Source organism: Lemur catta, chromosome 1 (genome assembly GCF_020740605.2).
Source record: "Lemur catta isolate mLemCat1 chromosome 1, mLemCat1.pri, whole genome shotgun sequence".
In the NCBI taxonomy this organism is placed as follows: Eukaryota; Metazoa; Chordata; class Mammalia; order Primates; family Lemuridae; genus Lemur; species Lemur catta.
Genome location: NC_059128.1, coordinates 10,923,275 through 10,942,262, shown reverse-complemented (window position 1 = coordinate 10,942,262; position 18,988 = coordinate 10,923,275). Strand labels below are relative to the sequence as shown.

Genomic DNA, 18,988 nt, shown 5'->3' with positions numbered 1-18,988 from the left:
CACACTTGGGTTCTGATTCGGTAACTAGGTAGTATGTTCCCTGGGGACAGGAGAAGGCAGGCTTACGTAAGGGCCATCCCTTTGCTAAGTGTGCCGGTGTGAAGATGAACTGACAGGTGGAGGAAGTGGGCCTGTGAGGAAGGGGGCAGAGAGCCAGCACAGCCCCAAAGGAAGAAAGGCAGCCACCGAGTGGCACTGTTGGCCTGGGGCAGCGCCGATGACAGTTGCAGCAGAACCTCAATGAGCGTGGTGGGCCAATCTGCAAGCTCGAGTGCTCATGAGTCATTTAGTGTCTGACGTCCAAAGTGACCCTCCCCCGCCGCCGTTACGCAGTCAGGAGGCAGGAGCTACGTGCTGCCGAGCTCCAGGCAGGAAAGACGTTCTGTGCATTCTGGGTGAACCAAGTTTCACCCTGACAGCAGCTCTGAAAACAACCCAAATGGCTTTCTGGCCAGCGATGACGATGGCAGCCACCCAGTAATACCCAACACTCAAGTCACAGGCATGTGGGCGCCAGAAAGACGCTGTGGACCTGGGCCAGGAGGGGGACGCCACGCACGGCCTGCATGACAGGCCTCAGATGAGAGGAAGCAGAAGACAGAATTGTCTACAGATCTCAAAGGACTCAGAGCATCGTGTGAGGAGCTGGGCACATCCTCACCATTGCAAGACAATGTCCTGTCCACCCGGCCCAGCCCAGAGCGCTCCAAGCACCCGGCCATAGCCAACTATGCGCCCTTGTCCCAGAAGGGGCAGCCTCCCCGCCCACGTCTCCACCCCCCTTCAGGAGAGCGGCGTGTCCGGCTCCCTCCTCCTTGCTTCCAGAGCACAGCCGCTCAGCCCTCAGCCCTCCCTGGCACCTACACAGCCGGCCCTCCTGCACTCGCTTGGGGCAAGTGAGTCACCTCCCTACAGCCTGAGGCCCCTTGAGGGCAGGGCCAGTGCAGGCTGGATTTGTAGGGGGGGTTGTGGGGCTTCAAAAGGGATGGAAACAACCGAACAGCAGTGACATCATGGGTGTATCTTTAGGCCCATTAACAGTCCTGGATGAGAGAAAATGGAAATAACATGTTTTGTTTTGTTTGTTAAGGAACTAAAAGTTCCAGACCCTGAAGCTGGTGTGTCCTGGGGATGTGGGGACAAGGAGCCACTTGAAACTCGGCTGCGGCTCTGGGCAGCTCCCAGGAGCAGCGGACCCTCACCCTTGCAGTGGATGCAGCAGCCCCCACCAAGGGCCAAGGGCAGGCTGGGGTGCGTGCAGTGGTGCATACTAAGGGCCGGGTTCCAATCCTAGATCCACTGTCTCACCCTGGGCTGGCCACTCATCCTCTCTGTGCCTCAGTTTCCACACCTGCGAGTTGGGGACAACGGCGCCTGCTGCAGAGGTTGCTGTGAGAACTGAGTGAGTGTGAGCTAGCACACTGAGACCGCGCGGCAGGCGGTTAAGCACTAGGTCAGTCTTTGCCACTATGACCAGCTGGAGTTTGGTCCGCCTCCCCCTTGCTCACTGAGGTCCACCCAATGACCCTGGGGACCATTTTGAACCCATGAAGGGGTCCAGAGGGCTCCTCAGGAGTGAGCAGCATCTCGTGAGCACCAGGCACAGGGATGCAGGTGCCCCTACAGGTGCCCGAGGGGTAAGGGAAGCCCCGGTCAGGCACTGAGGACCAGGTCACCAACAGGCAGCCTGGGGCAAGGCTTTCCCAGGCAGGACTGAGCCAGCTCAGCCGTCGAGTTCGCCCAGAGTGTTTGGGGAAAAGAAGGGTCACGTGAGGACCATGGGTGCGAGGGAAGACCAGGGCTCCTTTGAGAGGTCTGCACCATCACCCAGGCCCCTGACCACACAGGCCAAGCGGTGCCCTCGGAGGCCTCGGGGCCAGGGGCCCAGACCAGGACTGCAGGAGGGTGTGGACGCACCTCCCTGTTTCTGGGTGGGTGAGGGAGGATGAGCAGGTGTGATCCGTGGGGCCCCAGGTGAGGCTGAGCCACTGCTCTGCAGCTCCCACTATCTCAGGGGGCATGTCCAGGCTTCCCCCGGCCTTGAAGTCCTCCACGGTCGAGGGCCTGCCTACACCTCCAGCTCCCTCTCCTTCCACCATCATCAACCTCCAAACTCTGGACAAAATGAGCTTTGCTCAGTCTCTCAATCAAGCTCCCACCCCTGAGCACAGGCTCAGCACCCCCACCCTGGCGCCTGGTCACCCTGGCGGAGAGGCTTGTGTGGCGTCTGCCCCCCTGACGGGGAGGCCCGGAGAGGGCAGGGCCTGAGGCTGGCTTACTCACCTCTGAGTGCCTGGGACCTGCCTGGAGCCTAGAACACTGCTCTGTGCAGACGTGACCGGGCCATGGGCGGCCCACACATTTGCAGCATCCAGATGAGACTGGCATGTGGAGCAGCAGACCGAGTGGAGCAGACTGTCTTCCCAGCGTGAGTCCCCATCCAATCGGCTGAAGGCCCGACTACAACAGAAGGCGGTGTGAGAACACTCACTCCCCTGCCTCCCTGTTTCCAAGCTGGGACATCCGTCTCCACACTCGGACTGCAACTCACACCACCGGCTCTCCTGGCCCTCGGCCTCTGGACTTGGACTAGAACTTACACCACCGGCTCTCCTGGGACTTCTCAGCCTCCACAATTATGTGAACCAATGTCTTACACGCCTCTCTCCATTATGAGGTGGACTCTAAATGCTGTCCCTCTGGACATGGGCTGGCCCTACAGCCTCACAGAAGGATAGAATACAGACTCTGGAAGTAAAGCCGCAAGAGGCTCTCTTTCTCGGGAACAAGCCCTGGGTCCCCGAGCCGCCAGGTAAGTACTCTGGCTCCTGCCCCGCGGCCGTGCTGGGCAGCCGTGCAGGACTGCCTGGCCATGGAGAAGTGCCTGGCTGAGCCCAGTCAAGCTGCAGATGTAGGAGCAAAATAAGTATGTTATTGTTTCAAGCCATTGTTTCGGCTTCCACAGTAACTGACAACCAGAACGGCGGCTCACGGAGATGGCGTGTTTAGCGCCACCAAGACAGGCACATGCAGTGCGCTCCAGGCCAGCACCACCCGCGTGCAGGCGCCAACTCACATGACCTTTACAGCAATGCCATGGTGCAGATCACCATCACCACCTCCATTTTGCACGCGAGGAAACGGAGGCCCTCAGTGGTTACGTGGTCGAGAACAAAGCCAACATGCGGCAGAGCGGATTCCCGGATGGGCAGCTGGGCTCCAAGCCACGTCCTGAACCACTGGGGAACCACCTCATTTCTCTCCACGCTCATCACGCCCGCTTGGGAACACGGAGGCTGGAAGGAGTCTGGGAGGCTCCTGTCCTGCTTCAGAGGCCAGGATGCGGGCACCGGGCCAGCTGTGCCTCCCTCACACCCTGTGGCTGGCCCCTGGGGCTGCTGGGCTGGGCACTCACACTGCCTGGGGTGGTGTGACCTTGAAAAAGTGGCTTCACCTCATGGGCTTGGTTTTCTGATCTGTAAAATGGGGATGAGAGCTGTCCTGCTCATGGAGTTGCCGTGAGGACCAAAGGAGCTAATACACAGGGCACTTAAAACAGAAACCAGCACGCAGCAGACACGGAGTGCGATTCCACCACCCTTCCCGTCATGATCGTGACTAGTAGTGGCATTTCAAGGGCCACCATTTAAAAAAATCCCAGATGACCTTAGAGAGCCCACCACTGCTCTGCCTGGCCTGACGAAGCCCCAGGGGAGGCCGGAGACTGAAGATACTCGGGGCAACGTGCCTCCTCCCTCCCAGGGATGCTTCTCTTGACCTCAGACACGGAAGGAGCCGGAGCCTTCTCATCCATCCACCCACCAGGACAGAACTCGGACTCTGAAAGCAGCTCAGCAGCAAATTTCTAAGCCACCCCCAGAGGGCCACCGAGACCTGCGTCACTCTCCTGGCAGAACGCGCAGCTTTGACCCAGCATCCTCGTGCCTGGAATACAAGGGTGGATCTGGGGCTGCCAGTCGCCAGAACAGGACCAGGGAAAACACAAGGAGCGTCCCCAGCCCGACAGCGTCCTTGGCCAGGCAGAGGCCCCGAGGCAGCAGAGTGAGCTCCCTCGCAGAGTCTTCTCCAGGGGCCTGAGCAGAGGGGAGGAAGGAGGACGGCTCTGGCCCCGGGTCCCTGATGCCACAGTGTGGCAGCAATGCCACTCGGGCCAGTGCCAGCCCCAATCCCCAGCACAAGAAAGGCTGTCACTGAGAGGGACCTTTCTTAGCCACTGGGCCTTCCCCTGTACTGCACCTCCCCCCACGAATACCCTCCTTGTCATCTCTGCCTGTCGACTAGAAGCCCCAGGATTCAGCCCAGGCTGGGGGCTTATTACAATTTGTCGCTTACAAGGGCCCCTCCCTCATGGCCTTTCTTGGTAGCCATGGAGGCATCCAGTCCACCTCTTGGTGCCCCCTGTGGCACTGTCCAGCCCCTGCGGGTCTGGCACACAATCACGGCTGTGGCTCGCCCTGCGGCTCCTTCTCCTCACCTCGTCCTCTGGCCGCCCAGATGCCTGCCAGGGCTGCCTGCCCATCTCTGGGCTCCGTGCCCTCCTACTCCTGCCCACTGCCACTACCCTCACCGAGCCCTCCATTCCTTCCCTGACACCACAGCAGCCTCCCCACAGCCTCCCTGCCCCCACCCACAGGCAAAGTCAAAACCGGCACCCAAGGCCCCCTGGGGCTCAGCATGGGGCTCTCTCCAGCAACACAGATGGCCCCATTTCCCCTGAACATCCTGCTCCCGCTCCCTGGAGTGGCTCCCACCTTCCTGCAGCTCAGCCCATTGTCTCAGAGCCGCTTCAGATACAACCTCTGCAAGAGCCCCACAGATGGCCAGGATCACCGCCCCCTCCCCAAGCCCATGACCCCACCTGTCAAAGTCAGCCCTCCCCTGGGATGCCTCTGCTCAGAGGCTCCCCCAGTGCAACTGCTTATTATGCGTCTAACTCTTGAAAACATCCATCCCTCCCTCCTTTGCACGTTTATTGAGCACCTCTTGCGTTCCAGGTCCCCAAAGACACACTTGCACCCTGTCCTTGAGGCCCCCACAAATGGATGAAGAAGAGAGCAGCCAGCAGCCAGTGACAATGCAACGGGATGTGTGTGACCGAAAAGGGAGGAGGGCACAGGGGCCCGCACGGGGAAGGGAGTGTGCAGCCAAGAGGGCTTCTAGGAGGAGTGTCCTGAACCAAACCCCAAAGCTGGAGCTAGTCAAGAGGACTGAGGGTATTCTAGATAGAACACCATGGACAAGTGCCGAGGGTCAAGAGGGGGTGCCCGTGGGGCGTGGCATGGCTGCAGTGTAGAACGTGAGGGCCACATGGCAAGAGACGTCACCCAGGGGAGGGGCTGGGCAGGGGCCCCATGCCCCAAGACGCCCGGCACAGGTGACAGGGCCCAGAGAGACTTAATACTACCAACTAAATTCCACTCAACTTAGAAGCACGTAAGGAAAAACCCTTGAGTCTGCTCAGTGTGACAGGCAGAAGATGCCCTCAAGAGTCTCTGTCCCCTGGTGGACTTGCCAGGACTGTCCATGTGATGGGTATTATTTGGTGATTAGGTTACATTACATTGTGATGTGATGTAATGTAACCAAATGGGGGACCCAGGTGGGGCGTACTCTATCACACAGTGTTTTCTCGGGAGAGGACGTGGGAGATTCAAGGCACAAAGACTGGACCGCTGGGGCTGGCTTGCAGATGGAGAGGCCACATGAGAAGGGACACAGGGCCTATAGAAGCTGTCAGCCAGCAAGGACTGGGACCTCAGTCTTACAGCCACAAGGAACTGGGTTCTGCCAACCAGAGTGAGCTTGGAGGTGGATTTGTTCCCGGGGTTTCCAGCACTTAGCCCAGCTGTGACACCCTGAGCAAGGACCCAGCCACACCACTCGGGCTTCTGACCCACCCAGCTGTGAGATAGTCAGCGGGTGCCGTTGTAAGCCACGTGGTCTGTTGCCCTCTGTCATGCAGCAATAGGAAACTGGTCCACTCAGTTACTAAACCTAACTGTGTTATTTGGAGTGGCTGGGGAAGGAGAGTGGCATTTCACCAGTGGCTACAGCCCCTGCCTGCTCCCGGAAGGCCTTGCCACAGCTGCAACCTCCCTGTCAGCGGCTCAATACTCAGTGAGCTCGCTGACTACCGGTGAGCTGTTGTGGGAAAACACCGGAGGATGGGGACCCTGCCTGCAACTGGGGGCAGAGAATCATTCCTGGACAGACACAGAGGGCCCCAAATGCCATGACATCATGACCTGGTGAAGTGTGCCATGGTCGGCCGGACCAGTTTGACTCCCGTCTGACTTAGCTAGTGACCCATCTCACTTTGCGGGGCCAGAGAGCCGTTTGCCCCCGGAATGGCCACAGCCCAGGACAGGGGGAGCCAGGCCCTGGCCCAGGCGCAGGCACAGACGTTTCTGAGCCCAGTGTCTAAGCCCGGCGGCGGCGGCTGGAGACGTGGACAGACTCCGTGGCAGCTGTTCCCCTGATTTACAGCCCCTCTGGGCCCGGGGCAGATGCTCACTGTCCCCACTCAGCTCCAACTCCCAGAACGCAGCAGCCTGCTTGCATTCAAGACGTTTTTAAAACGTTTGGAGCACTTGTTCTGGCAATACCTATTCTAAAAGCAGAGCATCTTAGCTTGGCCCCAGCACAAGGAAGGTGCTTGCAATGGTGAAATGGTCCATATTTCTTAACAATCGGACAATTTCTTTCAAATAAAAAGGGTTCTAATCAATCAACAAGAAAAAGACCAAAGACAACATGAAATGATTCACTCACAGAAGAAATTCAAATGGGGCCAATGAACACATGACGGGATGCTCAATCTTGCCAATAATGACAGATATGCAAAGTGAGACGAGCTGGATATCACTTCCCCTAGGCAGACTGGCACAACCAGGGGTAAAATGCGTCCAGACTTTTTGAAGGGCAATCCAGCAAGATCCGCCAACGTGAGGAATGTTCATAATCTTCAGCCGAGAAATTCCACTTTAGGGATCAATTTTACAGAAATACACAGAGATCTGTCTACTGCAGCCCAGTTCCTTAAAAAAAAAAAAAAAAAAAATCCAAACACAACTGGAATGACCTTATGAGGCCAGCAGAAATTATGATTCATCCATTCATTCATTCATTCACATGCTGAAATACTATGTTGCCATCAAAAGGGCAGATCTAATTCTCTTATCTTTGTGCGCTAACATGGGAAGAAGCCAACATAAATATTAAGTGAGGACAATGAATTGTACCAGGACACATGTAGTATAATACTATGTGTAAGAAAGGGAGGGGACAGATTCCAAACTGTGAACAGCAGCTGACTCTGGGGAGTTAGGCTGGGGTTAAGCAGATGTTCGAGTTGCCAGCAATTGGGGTCCTGCACACTAACAGCTTAGAATACAGGGACAGGTCTGGGCACCAATGGAGGGGAGGCCCACCTGGTCCAGCAATTCCTGAGTATGCTGAGTGGAGCAGGCCTCTCATCAGAAGCCCCACAAAAATGAGAGAGGGACTCCATAGCTGATTAGAAGGAAAAGGCTAAATACTGCAGTATTTCATTGATTCTAAGGTGTGTTTTAAAAGTATTTTTCCATCTCTGAAATTGAGATGTGTTTCATAATCAGTATTTTTGTCACAATTTACTTAAATTTTTTTCTTTCTTACTAGAATTTAAAATATCAGTGCATCTTACAATTGGTGGTGAAATTTAGTACAACCTCCCCCCTGGCCCACAGCTGGTGCTCAGCCGCCCTGGGGCGGGGGTGTTCCAGGGGCCCTAAGCACCACCCTGCTCGGCAGACCCTCCACCTCTACCTGAAAGGAGGGGTCTCTGCCTGGGGGCAGATGGTGGCCGATGTGGAAATGAGGACAGTGTCTCTCCCACATTTCCCTGAAGTCCAGGAAGGGGAACCATAGCCAAGCACCTACCCGCCGAGGGGCCCCCACCTCCCTGGTCAGTATGTGGGGCCTGGCACCCTGTCCTCCCTCATCCCAGACCCCTCAGTGGGGCATGTCGTCCCGGCATTGGCCCCATGGGCTGGGCAGACGGGCACTCGGAGTGTTGGGGCAGGGTCAACACCGCTTCACAAATGCACAAATGACTCAGGGGCAGTGACTGGCCCAGGTGTGCTGAGATTCCAGCCCAGGTCTGCCAGCCACAAGGCCCCTCATTCTTTCCTACTCTGATGTGCTGCCGCCCTCAGAAAGAAGGCAGGATTCTGTTCCTCCCCAGTAACAGTGTGGGGCAGAGATTCAGTGACCATTTGAAGCAGAGAAGCTGCTGGACCCTGGGGACCTTCTCTGGCCAGCATCACCTGGACAGCACGACCTGCCCACAGGTGCAGAGTCTCTGACGGCATCCATCCTCGCCTCAGCCCCCTGTCAGCCAGAGGGGCTGGGGGAGCAGGAGGCAGCACGCTCAGGGCCGCTAAGAGCAGACCCAGACTGTGTGGCTCCCTATCCTGGATCCACCCCCGGTAGCTCTGTGACCTCAAGTGACTTAATTCAATGCACCTTAGTGTCCTCATCTCCAAAACAGGGATGAAAGCAGAACCTTCCTCACAGGGGCATCATGTGCACTAAATCAGCATTTACTAGACGTAAAGTTCTTAACGCAGTGCCCGGCACCTAGTAAGTGCTAAGTACCTTCCTGAGAGCTGACAAAAGCACGGCTCAGAGAGGCCACGCAGGGCAGGGGATGGATGGAGGTCTGAGGCCTGGCCTTAGACTCCAAGGCCTTTTCCACCCCCATCCCTTTGCAGCTCACCAAGGGCGGATGGCCAGCCCCTCCCTGACTTGAGTGCAACCCCCGCAACCTACAAACACCCACCCTGCAGTCCTCCCCACTCCCCCACCCATCCTCCACCCCCGGCAGAGGCTCTTCGGGGAATTCTTTCTCCCAGACTCTGAGGAATGTTATTTTCTCTTTACTTGGTGTCTAGATTACTCATTTTCAGTCCAGCTTTCAAGTGGCCTCCAAGATGAGCTCTGATTAAATTCCCATAAAACCACAGGCAGAAATGCTCGGTCTGTGGCATGCACACCCCCTCACCAGGGAGGCCTGGCGTCCAGGACAGGCCATCTGTCACCTGCAACACATGTGTGGGAGCTTCTGGAGAGCCACCCCTTACCCCAAAGTCAACAGAGCTGTCAAGGACCTCTCCAGCCTGTTGCCCTGTGGCCCGAGACCCTCCACACCTGCTGCCCCTGGGGACAGAGCACAAACCCAGGCCATCCAATCATGGCCCAGGTGCCTTCTCGCACATGGCTGCAGCCAGTTCAGGAGCCAGCTAGTCTTGTCCGGAATCGCTCAGCCTGGGGTGGCAACTGGCCTTGCGGCTTCCATCTCTGGACCCTGGCCCTGTGTGGCAGAGTGAGCAGCCAACAGAAGAGACAGCCTGCAAACGCATGCCAGGCTAATCACAGTTTGTCACCGTGGGCTCCTCCCTCCCTCCCCCATGCCTGCACCAGGCAAGGCTTAATTTCTAGGAGGCTTCTGTGTGTGGTTTGAATCACATCCAGGCTCAGTGTTGCCTGTGCCTCTGCCTAAGGGACGCGGATGTGGGGAGGGAGGTGGGTGTGGGTTCAAGCGTGTCCCCCCAAGTGGCTGCCTCCCAGAAGCCGTCATCTATGAGGGAAAACCAAGGGGCATGTCCCTCTGCAAGCCTCCAGGCCTCTTGGTCTCCAGCGGCTGCACAGACGGGACTGCCATGAGGTCACAGGCTGAGGCCACACCCCTGACCACCCAGAGGAGGAATGGTCACCCCAAGGTCTTCACCCATGGGAAAGGTGGGTCCCCAGGCAGGGGCCCATGTCTTGGGAGGTGACATGGCAGACAGCTCACGATTCTCCAAAACTCACTCCAGCTCTTCTTCCCACGGTGACAAAACAACCAAATTTTAGCTGGGCACATGGCTGTCCAGAACAAGGACTGTATTTCCCAACTCCCTTGCAGCTCTGTATGTGACTAATTCTGACCAGGGATGTAAGAAGAGAATGTCACGTTGTAGCTTCCAGAACCCTTCCTTAAATGACAACTAGGGCTTATTCCCCTTTGCTTCCTTGTTCTTAGTTGTGCTGTCCCCATCCTAATGTCTAGATCTCGGATGCGAGGGCTGGAAGTTCAGCCTCCATCTGGGATCAGGAGGGCCATGCTAAGGAAGAAGAGGCAGCCGGAAGAAGCTGGGGTCCCTGCCACTGCACACTAGTGCTGGATGCGGTTCCTCTGGGCTGTTGCCAGAGATGAAGTCCTATCTCATTTAAGCCACCATTATCTTGGGTCTCTGCTGTTGCCAACTGAGTGGGTGGGTTTGAGGCTGACAGATCCAAGGCAGAGCAATGAGCCTGCTCTCCTCCCAGGCTCTGACTTAGATGAGGCTGAGCTCTGGGAACGTGGGATTGGGATGGCACTGACCAAAGGCCACCCAGAGACTCAGACGGGCGAGGCCACGAGCTCGAGCAGCAGGCCTCACAGCCTCTCTGATGCAGAAGGGGAGGGAGTTCTCCACGCAGATGCTCTGCAGGGAGACAGACGCCCACCCGAGTGTGGATGCTCGGTGCAAGTGCTCTGCCTGCTACCCTGGGATGCCCTCCCCATGATGGCCCTCTCCCCACCCCCACTGCGGAGCAAGGGACCCTGGTCGTCTCCTCCCCCTGCCCATCAACAAGGACCCAGACAGCCCTGCAGCAGCCTCCCGCCAGCTCTGTTCCCTGCAGCCACTCAGGTTCTCTGAGAACAGGGAGAGCAGCCTTAGCATGAGGGATGGTGACAACTCCAGGAAGTCTTGCCAAGCCCCTTCTCCCAACACAAAAGCAGTGTCACTTAGATTGCTATTATTATCTGAGGGAACTTCAAGGGTAATTATGGCCATTTACCATATGCCTAAAAAGGCTGCAGGCCTCCAGGAATAGCAGGGAGTGGGCCGGAGGAGGGCCTAGGATGCGCCTCCCGGGAAGCCGTGCTGCCTCTGCAGAGGGCAGGGGGGGACCCAGCAGGGACCCACCCCACAGTGCTGGGAAATGGACAGCCCCCCCTGGTGGGCAGCCCCAGGGTGGGCAGGAAAGAGCTCCGGGAAGTCCCAGCCTCCGACCGCCCTCCTGGAAGAAGGCTCGGCACACACGATAAGGAAAATCCAGGGTGCAGCACTCACGCCCCACCCATCCAACATTTCCTGCCGGCCTAGGCCCAAGCGCCCAAGTGTGCTCTAGGCTTTGGCCAACAAGCTCTTGCTGGACCTCAAGGGGACTGGACTCTCTCCTGGATGACCCACACCTGTCCCCTGGTGGGCAGCTCCTAAACTTTCTAATCCCCCAACTGAACTGGGACATTCCCCTGCCCAAAGATCCTGACCAGTCCCCTCATGCCCCCAGGAGAAGCCCAACTCCAGTGTCTGGCAAGCAGGAGACAGAGCTCCCTGCTGCCTGTCTCCTGGGCCTGCCTCTCCTCGTGCTATTCACACGCTGTCTCCTGTGCCTGCCACGGTCCAGCCTCATCACCGGCTCGTGGTCCCTGACCACACCGTGCACGCTAACACCCCCAGCCCAGGCTCACCCTGAGCCCCAGCCCTGATTTTCTCTCCTGAAAACCTCAGACACTCTGAGACCCAATCCAGACGCTTGGGCCCTGCCATCGTGGTAAGGGCAGCTTCAGTAGCTGCTGTTCCTGGGTGACCCAGTGGGCCAGGCACCGTGCCAAGTGCTCTACAGACGTCATCCCAATTATCCTGACAGCTGTGATGGACCAGTTATTACCCACATCTTCCAGACCACAGGCAGAACCAGAGCCACTGACTTGTCCAAGACCACATGACTAGCACGTGCCCAGAACCACACCCAACCTCTGTCTGTCTCCCTCCGAAGCCTGTGCTTTTAGCTCTGAAAAAGTCCCTCGCAGCACCTTCCCGAATCCCACCAGATGCGTCGCTCTTGTCCAGGACCTGAGATGTGGTTGCTGACCCACCACCCTCCTCCGCCAGTTGGGCCTTCTAGTACTTTAATACAATCTCCTGTCCCCCCATAGCCAGTGTCCAACAAACACACCTTCTGGAAAGAGGATGCTGTCCTTCCAGAACCAACATTTGGCCAAAACGACACCCACAGCAGACTGAGGTGAAGATGGTCCGAGGAGGGGACATTCAGAGAGACCGTCACTGCAGCTCTTTCTCCCCATCTGGACTCTGAATAGACCCAGGAAAGGAGCGCAGAGGGACAGGAGGTTGACAGCGGAGGCTGACCACGCCAGACCACGTAAGAAGGATGGCTGGCGTGCAGAGAAAGTCTGCCCACGTGGGGCCCCAGGATGACACCCGCATTCTCTGCACCCTGCTGGTGAGTGTCAGGCACCCAGGGAAAGAGGCCTGGAGACTCCCTTCAGGACAGCCGGGCCCAGCAGCCCGCTCTCCCGCAGGGCACTCCTCAGAGAGAGGACCAAGGGCTCACCAACTCTCGGGGCCAACGTCCTCAGCTGCACCCATGTCAGGTGCTTGCTAGATTCACGGCCCTCTGGCTGTGGGCAAGGAAGTTGTGCTGACTGGGTAGGAGCTGGGGACCCTGAGCCAGAGAGACCTGGAGGGTTGCTGGCCTGGTCACCGGTGCGTTGTGTGGTGTCAGCACATCTGCTAACCTCTCAGAGCCTCTGTGACTCATCTGCAAAATGGGAAGGATCGTGGTGCTCACCTTTAAGAGCAATGAAATAGGGAGTATCGGGAGAAGGCCTAACCCAAAGCCAGGCACACAGTACATACTCAATAAATGCTGCTCTCATATTTCCACAATGGTCCCCTTGCAGAGGGGCTGCCTCTGTCCTTATAAGCCAAACTGGACCCACTGGTTCCACCATCACAGGAGATGATGCCTGGGGCCAAGTCACCATCCAGGTCAGGACTTAAGGCAGCCAGGTTAGGCCACAGTCATGGTCTATATGGCAGGGAGCAGGGGCTCCTGCCATGGGGCTGCCTCTCCTGGCCCTAGGATGAATCATCATGCAGCCCCAGGGCCTAGGCAAAGCACTTCTCCTGCAAAATGAACAAGAGCCCTCAGCAGGGAACACAGCAGGCAAAGAGAACTAGAAGGTTACTGCTAACATGAATCTTTCTAAAAAGTCCTTCTCACATAAACAAACACCTTGAAAAGGCAGCCTTGACTTCTCTGGAGCTGCCAGCTCCCGGGGTGGGGAGATGAGGCCCCGGGGACAAGAGCCTGCAGCTGGCAGGAGAAGCTCACAGCTAAGGGGGAGGCTCCCACATGCGAGAACAGAGCGTACCCTGCGAGGTCCAGCAGCCATGTCACATGTCTCCGTGTGTTTGATTAAGGGCCCTTCATTTCTGTCTGTCTCCCTGGCCCGGTTGCATAACTCCACTTGCTTGCCTGCCGCTGAGCCGTCTGCACACACTCTGCTCTCTGACCACTGTCATTGGGACGCTTCATCACCACCCCACGGGCTCCACACAACCCTCAGAGCCACTGTCCCAAAGAGCACGCTGAGGTCACAAGAGGAGAATGAAAGGACCTCCCTGGAACGACTGCCCTCATGGGATTCAACTGCTTCCTGTCCCAAAGTACCTAACAAGCTGAGACCCCTCGGCCCCCGCTTCACACGATGGCCTGCCGTGGACGGCGAGCCACACCTGTCCATACCTTCCATGTAGGCCTCAATCTTCCGGATGAGCTCGTAGGACTTGGAGCGGTCAAGCAGGGTCCTGATGGCAGGGAGGGGGTCCAGGACAATGGTCTCGGGGTGGGCATCGATGTATTCCTGAAAGAAAAGCGCCCGCCCGGTTAGAGACCAGAGGCAGCGCTAAGCAAGACTTTCCCCTCGAGCCCTCCATGCCCCCAGCCCATGCTCGTCCCAACCCACCAGCCCTGATTTCAGGGTGGGGTGTCACATCACTTTGGAGGGGCCAATCAGTGCACCCCAGCCCTGGCGCTGCAGCCTAGGAAAGGACACGTGACCCCGAGTTGGTCCTTGCAGGGGCAGGCTCAGGGCTCTTGCTGGGAATGCTGAGAGGAGCGTGCTCGTGGCCTCACGGAGGAGAAGGGAGCACAGAGGCCGGGCTATGAGCATCACCGGGAGGACTTCGAGGCCTGATGGAGGCAAAGCTCAGAGACAGAGCTGAGAACAGGAGAGCAACCAGGTTCCAGTCGGGTTGTCTGACCCCTGGATAAAGCCTCACCTGGAACCAGCTCTGCTGCACATGCCGATTATGCTCAGTGAGTGGCGGCCCAGCACCCTGCGCTGGTAGGGGCCCTGCGGCAGGGCTGGGGGAAACTGGACCGGGGCTGGGAGTCATCGAGTCTGTGGGAGGGCGTGGCAGAGAGAAATGTGCCACAGGGCGGCCACCAGCCACCAACACTCAAGTACTTCACTTCAGTACCCACTAGTTTCATGGTAGGCACTAAGGAAATGCAAGAGAAACTGTGATAAAAATCATAGTTTTTAAGGAATTTACAATATTTGTGGGGAAATAACCCTAATTTACATGGGAAAAAAGATACTTTATCTGTAACAAAATTCAATAAAATATAGGACAAAATGTTTGTAGGAAAACAACAGAAAAGCCCCAGGGATCCTGGCACCACCACGTGTCGTCCCCTTTGTGACAAGCTACCTGGGTAGGCCAAAGCAACTTGGGCAGACACAGTAAATAAGACCACCCCTCTGGCTCTAAAGCTCTGGTCCTAAGGACAGAACTGTGGAATGCTGGAGTGACCAGACAGGGACTCTGGGGAAACGCCGGGCTTGAGAAAGCCATTCCCCAGCCGCTGTGGGTTGAGCTGCAGCCCCCCAACATAAGCTCCAGTCCCAGCCCTCTGGTACCTGTGACTGTGGCCTTATTTGGAAAGAGGGTCTTTGTAGATGTAATCAAGTTAAAATGAGGCCATGCAGGATATGCGCAGGCCCTACTCCACTGACTGGTTTTCTTATAAGATGAGGGACATTTGGACCCAGACATGCAGGGACAAGGCCATGTGAAGACAGGCACTGAGCGATGCCTCTACAAGCCAGGGAATGCCACAGGTTGCCCCCAACCACCAGAGGCCAGGAGGGGCATCAAACAGACTCTCCTCTGGAGCCTCCAGAAGGACCCACCCTACTGACACCCTAATTTAGCAGTGTTGGCCTCCCGAACTGGGAGAGCATCAGTTTCTGTTGTGTTGAGCCACCAAGTTGTGATACTTGGTTACAACAGCCCTAGGGGACCAACACACCAGCCGAAGTCACCCACTGTCCCCCGCCCCGTCCACGGCACCAGTCTGTGAGGGAGCAAAGGCCGGGGGAGAAACACCCCCAAGGCTTCTTTTCTAGTAAACCTTATCAACCAAAAGAAAGATCCATTTGGAATTAGTTTTTTACAGTGAACTTATTTTGGTTCCTAGTAATCACTGTTAAGAGCTCTCGACACAAAAGTTAGAAATTCACATCCACTTTCAGGCTAAAATCTCTCTCTTTGTATTTCACACCGGAGTACCTGGCTATTGGCTCCTTTCCATCTTTTTCTTTGAATGTTTAAAAAATTCCTCCGTCCCTAAGTGGTGGCCAGCGTACCACCTGGGGCGGCCTCCCATTGCCCCTCCTGTGACTCGCACGAGACCCACCTGCTCCTGCACAACCGCAGTGCCTCTCTGCACACGTGTGCTGCGGGCCTACGTGCAAGAGAAGCTGCCTCCATGGCTCCCTCCTCCCCCGCAGAGACACGACTGGCAGCGAGTGGACTTGACCCTCGGCCAGCTGCCTGTACAGTCCACGGCTGCTACCCGTTTGGAGTGTGGGGACCAGCCCAGAGCCTTCCTTCAGGAAGCGTTTATCCAGAGCTGCCGTCGGGCCACGTGGTCCTGCCAGTTCCCCACCTGGGCCAGTCTCAGCCTCACCCTCACAGGAGCCTGCACTTGAGCCTCTGCGTCTCGTCTGCCCCCCCCTCTCCCCGGCAACTATCTTTCTTGGCACCATTCCTTTATCAGAGTTTGTTCTCCTGAACCTGGTCTGTGCGTCCACGAGAGCATGTCGTGCATGAGACCCTCCCCACACGAATGTATGGGATCACGTTAATATCACAATGCTAAAAGGTCATCTGCTCAAGCTGCCCATCTTTGGCAGTGCTCGGGGCATCGTGCGGCGTGCAGCAGACATGCATGTGCTTCACTCCACCAGATCTACATGTAACCCTGGCCAGCCAATTCAAGCCCCGAGTCGGAACTGAAGGCGCTCAGCTGTTCTCACTCCCCTCCCCCAACACTAGGGAGTAGCCTGGTCACGGGAGGGCTATGCCACAAGGAGCCAAGAAACCCAGGCACCCAGAGTTATCGATTCTCGCTGTCACCTTCAGGCAAGCCACTGGGCTGTCTCAGTCTTCTCACCTGTGACATAAGCAGTTACTGAGGTGACCTTTAAGGTCCCTGCAAAGATGGCCTCACATTCTGTGGGTCTAAATTGACTGAGAAAATCAAGGAGCGGTGTTTGTAAATGCAGATAGACTTCAAGGCTGCAGAGGGGAGCTTCTCTAGAACGGGAGGGACAGCTGCTTGCTAGAGGCATCATAGGAACAGCAGGGCCACACGCACTCCCCGCCTGCCTTCGAAGAGGAGGCAATATTGGAGACACTTGCTGGGACTGATGGCCCACCTCTCCCCAGCACCTGAGGCCGTTCACAACACGGACATGCTCCCTCCTCCCCACCAGCACCCCCAGCGCCCCCAGAAGGGCATCGGCTGGCTCAGCTGCTGAGTAACACGAAGCTGATTCCGGTTCCACGTTTGTGTGTTAGGCAGTGACCTTTGCAGAGTGAACTCAGAGGCATTTACACGTGAGTTTAAGCCAAACTTACGAAGGAAAGAGGCTGCATGAAACCAAAGGGGAAAATATCTGAAAAGCAAGCACCAAAAGCTTTTGACCCGGGATGAAAGCGTCAGTTATTGTTCCCGAAACCAATCCCTTCTGGGATGGAGACAGAGAGGGCAAAGCATTTTTCCAATCACCGTGCTATCCACAAGTGTTTCCTTCCAAGCTTTGCAGCTTATCTGCTATATTGAAGGCCTCATGCATTTTTCACAAGTCTCTCAGAATCACCAAACAAACTGCTGGAAGGGTGCGCACCCTGTACCATGTTATCAGCACTCAGAGGAAGAAAGGCCCAAACCATCTCCATGGCGAATGGTAAACACTCGTCCCCTTGGGGGCCTGCCCGCCCCAGCACACCCAGGGAGGGATCCTGGGAGTTAGCAAGGGCAGCCTGGCTTTAAGCAGGAACTGACAGTCCCAGGCCAGGAGGGCCAGCGGGAGGGCTGCAAAACACCTGCGGGAGAGCCCAGCCAGGTGCTACCCAGAGCACAAGCGCTCCCAGGCATTTTTCAGATGTCCCAAGCCCACGGTATGATGCCCACAGGGGCACCTGGCCCTCTTCTGGGCTGGCACTGAGAACTGGCACTGAGAACTTGAGCTCAATGAGGACAAGACAAACATCAGAGATACGATTTCCTGTGCAGTCCTGCAGGTGGGAAGTGAGTGGGGAGTGAGGCACAGGGATTTTCCTATCTAAGAGAAAATGTCATCAAAAGTCCCGGGTTCAAATCCTGCCTCTGCCATTTACTCTTGTCTGTAAACAAGAAGCTGGAGTTAATGCTCTGAGCTCCTCTCTTATTCGAAATGGACATTTTACACAGCAGGATAGCCTTCCTGCTACCCAGACAGCAGATGGGAAAGGAGGGTGCAGAGACAAAAACGAAAAGAATTCTCATTATTCTACAACACTTGGACTCTTCCGGGCAAACCTGAGCCAAGACCCCTAGGCTCACCTGGTCCTGCCCGTCCAGCAGGTCCTGTTTAAGACCAAGTGACGTTTCGTGGTACAGATGCACCACATTTTGTTTATCCATTTATCACTTGATGGACATTTGGTTTGTTTCCACTTTTTGGCTATTACAAATGATGCTGCTATGAACATCTGTGTGTAAGTTTTCGTGTGGACATATGTTCTCATTTCTCTGGGGTACATACCTAGGGATGAGAACAGCAAAGACCACAAAACGTAGCTCCTCAGACATGAATGTTTTAAATAAAAATCATAATAATCCACCACCGCATACAAACATAGCACTTTTTCTGGTTTTCAATGGGGGCAGTCACACAAAATGTTGCATTTGACTTTCAGAGTGGTCTATGGTCTACAGAACGAATGCCTCTCTTTTTATTCCTATTTTAAAAATAAAAAAAAAAGAAATCTCTGAGAGGCAAAGTGATGGGCTCCAGGTCAAACACAGCAAGGTGGGGCTTTGCCAGGATTCAGAGCCAGCCATACGGTGTCACGCCCGGGGCCTCTGCAGTGTTATCTTGCCACCTGCTGAAACACAGGTTATGTGACTGAGGTGCTTTTAATCCCCAGGAAGACTAAGGACCACTTGGAATCCAAGTGCTGGAGAACTTCGTCCACAGCTCAGCCAGGCAGGTCTGGGACATCAGACCGAGGACCAAGGCCTGGGGCCAGCAGCAGGAGGGAGCACAGAGGACCAGAGCTCCCGGACCTCCCTTGGCACCAGTGGACGGGCCCCTACACGGAGGCCTCTGGGCCGTCTGCTACTGGAAAGGCAGATTCTGATCAGTCGCAGCACAGCAGACATCTGTGAGCGACGCTGACACAGCTCCACGGTGACAGCGAGCCTGGCCAGCCGCGCTCAGGGACCTCCTACTCTCCAAGCAGGGAGGGTCAGGGAGCAGTGTGGCTCACGCAAGGATGGAGCCACGTGCAGGGCTGGGAAGGCAAGCCAGGCGCCAGGCCCTCTGCCAGCTGCGCTACGTGTTAACATGAAGACGCAGAGAAGCACGGGTGGGAGGTATGAGAGAGCAGTGGGGGAGGGGACCAGGCTGGAGAAAGCCCACTCCTGGTCTGATAACTGGCCTCCTTCCTTCCTTCCTCCCAGAGCCAGTGTCCCTGTCTCCTGCCCTGGGGAAGAGGTGTCACGTGGAAGGACAGGAGCTCTGCAGCGG

The 18,988-nt window shown here is 56.4% G+C and overlaps 1 protein-coding gene across 3 annotated transcripts in view; it reads right to left on the bottom strand.

Annotated features, from left to right (window-relative positions):
- ITPK1 (inositol-tetrakisphosphate 1-kinase) overlaps positions 1–18,988 on the bottom strand; it is a 155,615-nt gene that overhangs the window by 28,803 nt on the left and 107,824 nt on the right. For all 3 annotated transcript variants that reach the window (XM_045561779.1, XM_045561799.1, XM_045561790.1), the window contains one exon: positions 13,648–13,765. In XM_045561779.1, coding sequence (XP_045417735.1) covers positions 13,648–13,765 — 118 coding nt within the window. The remainder of the gene's footprint in view (positions 1–13,647; positions 13,766–18,988) is intronic.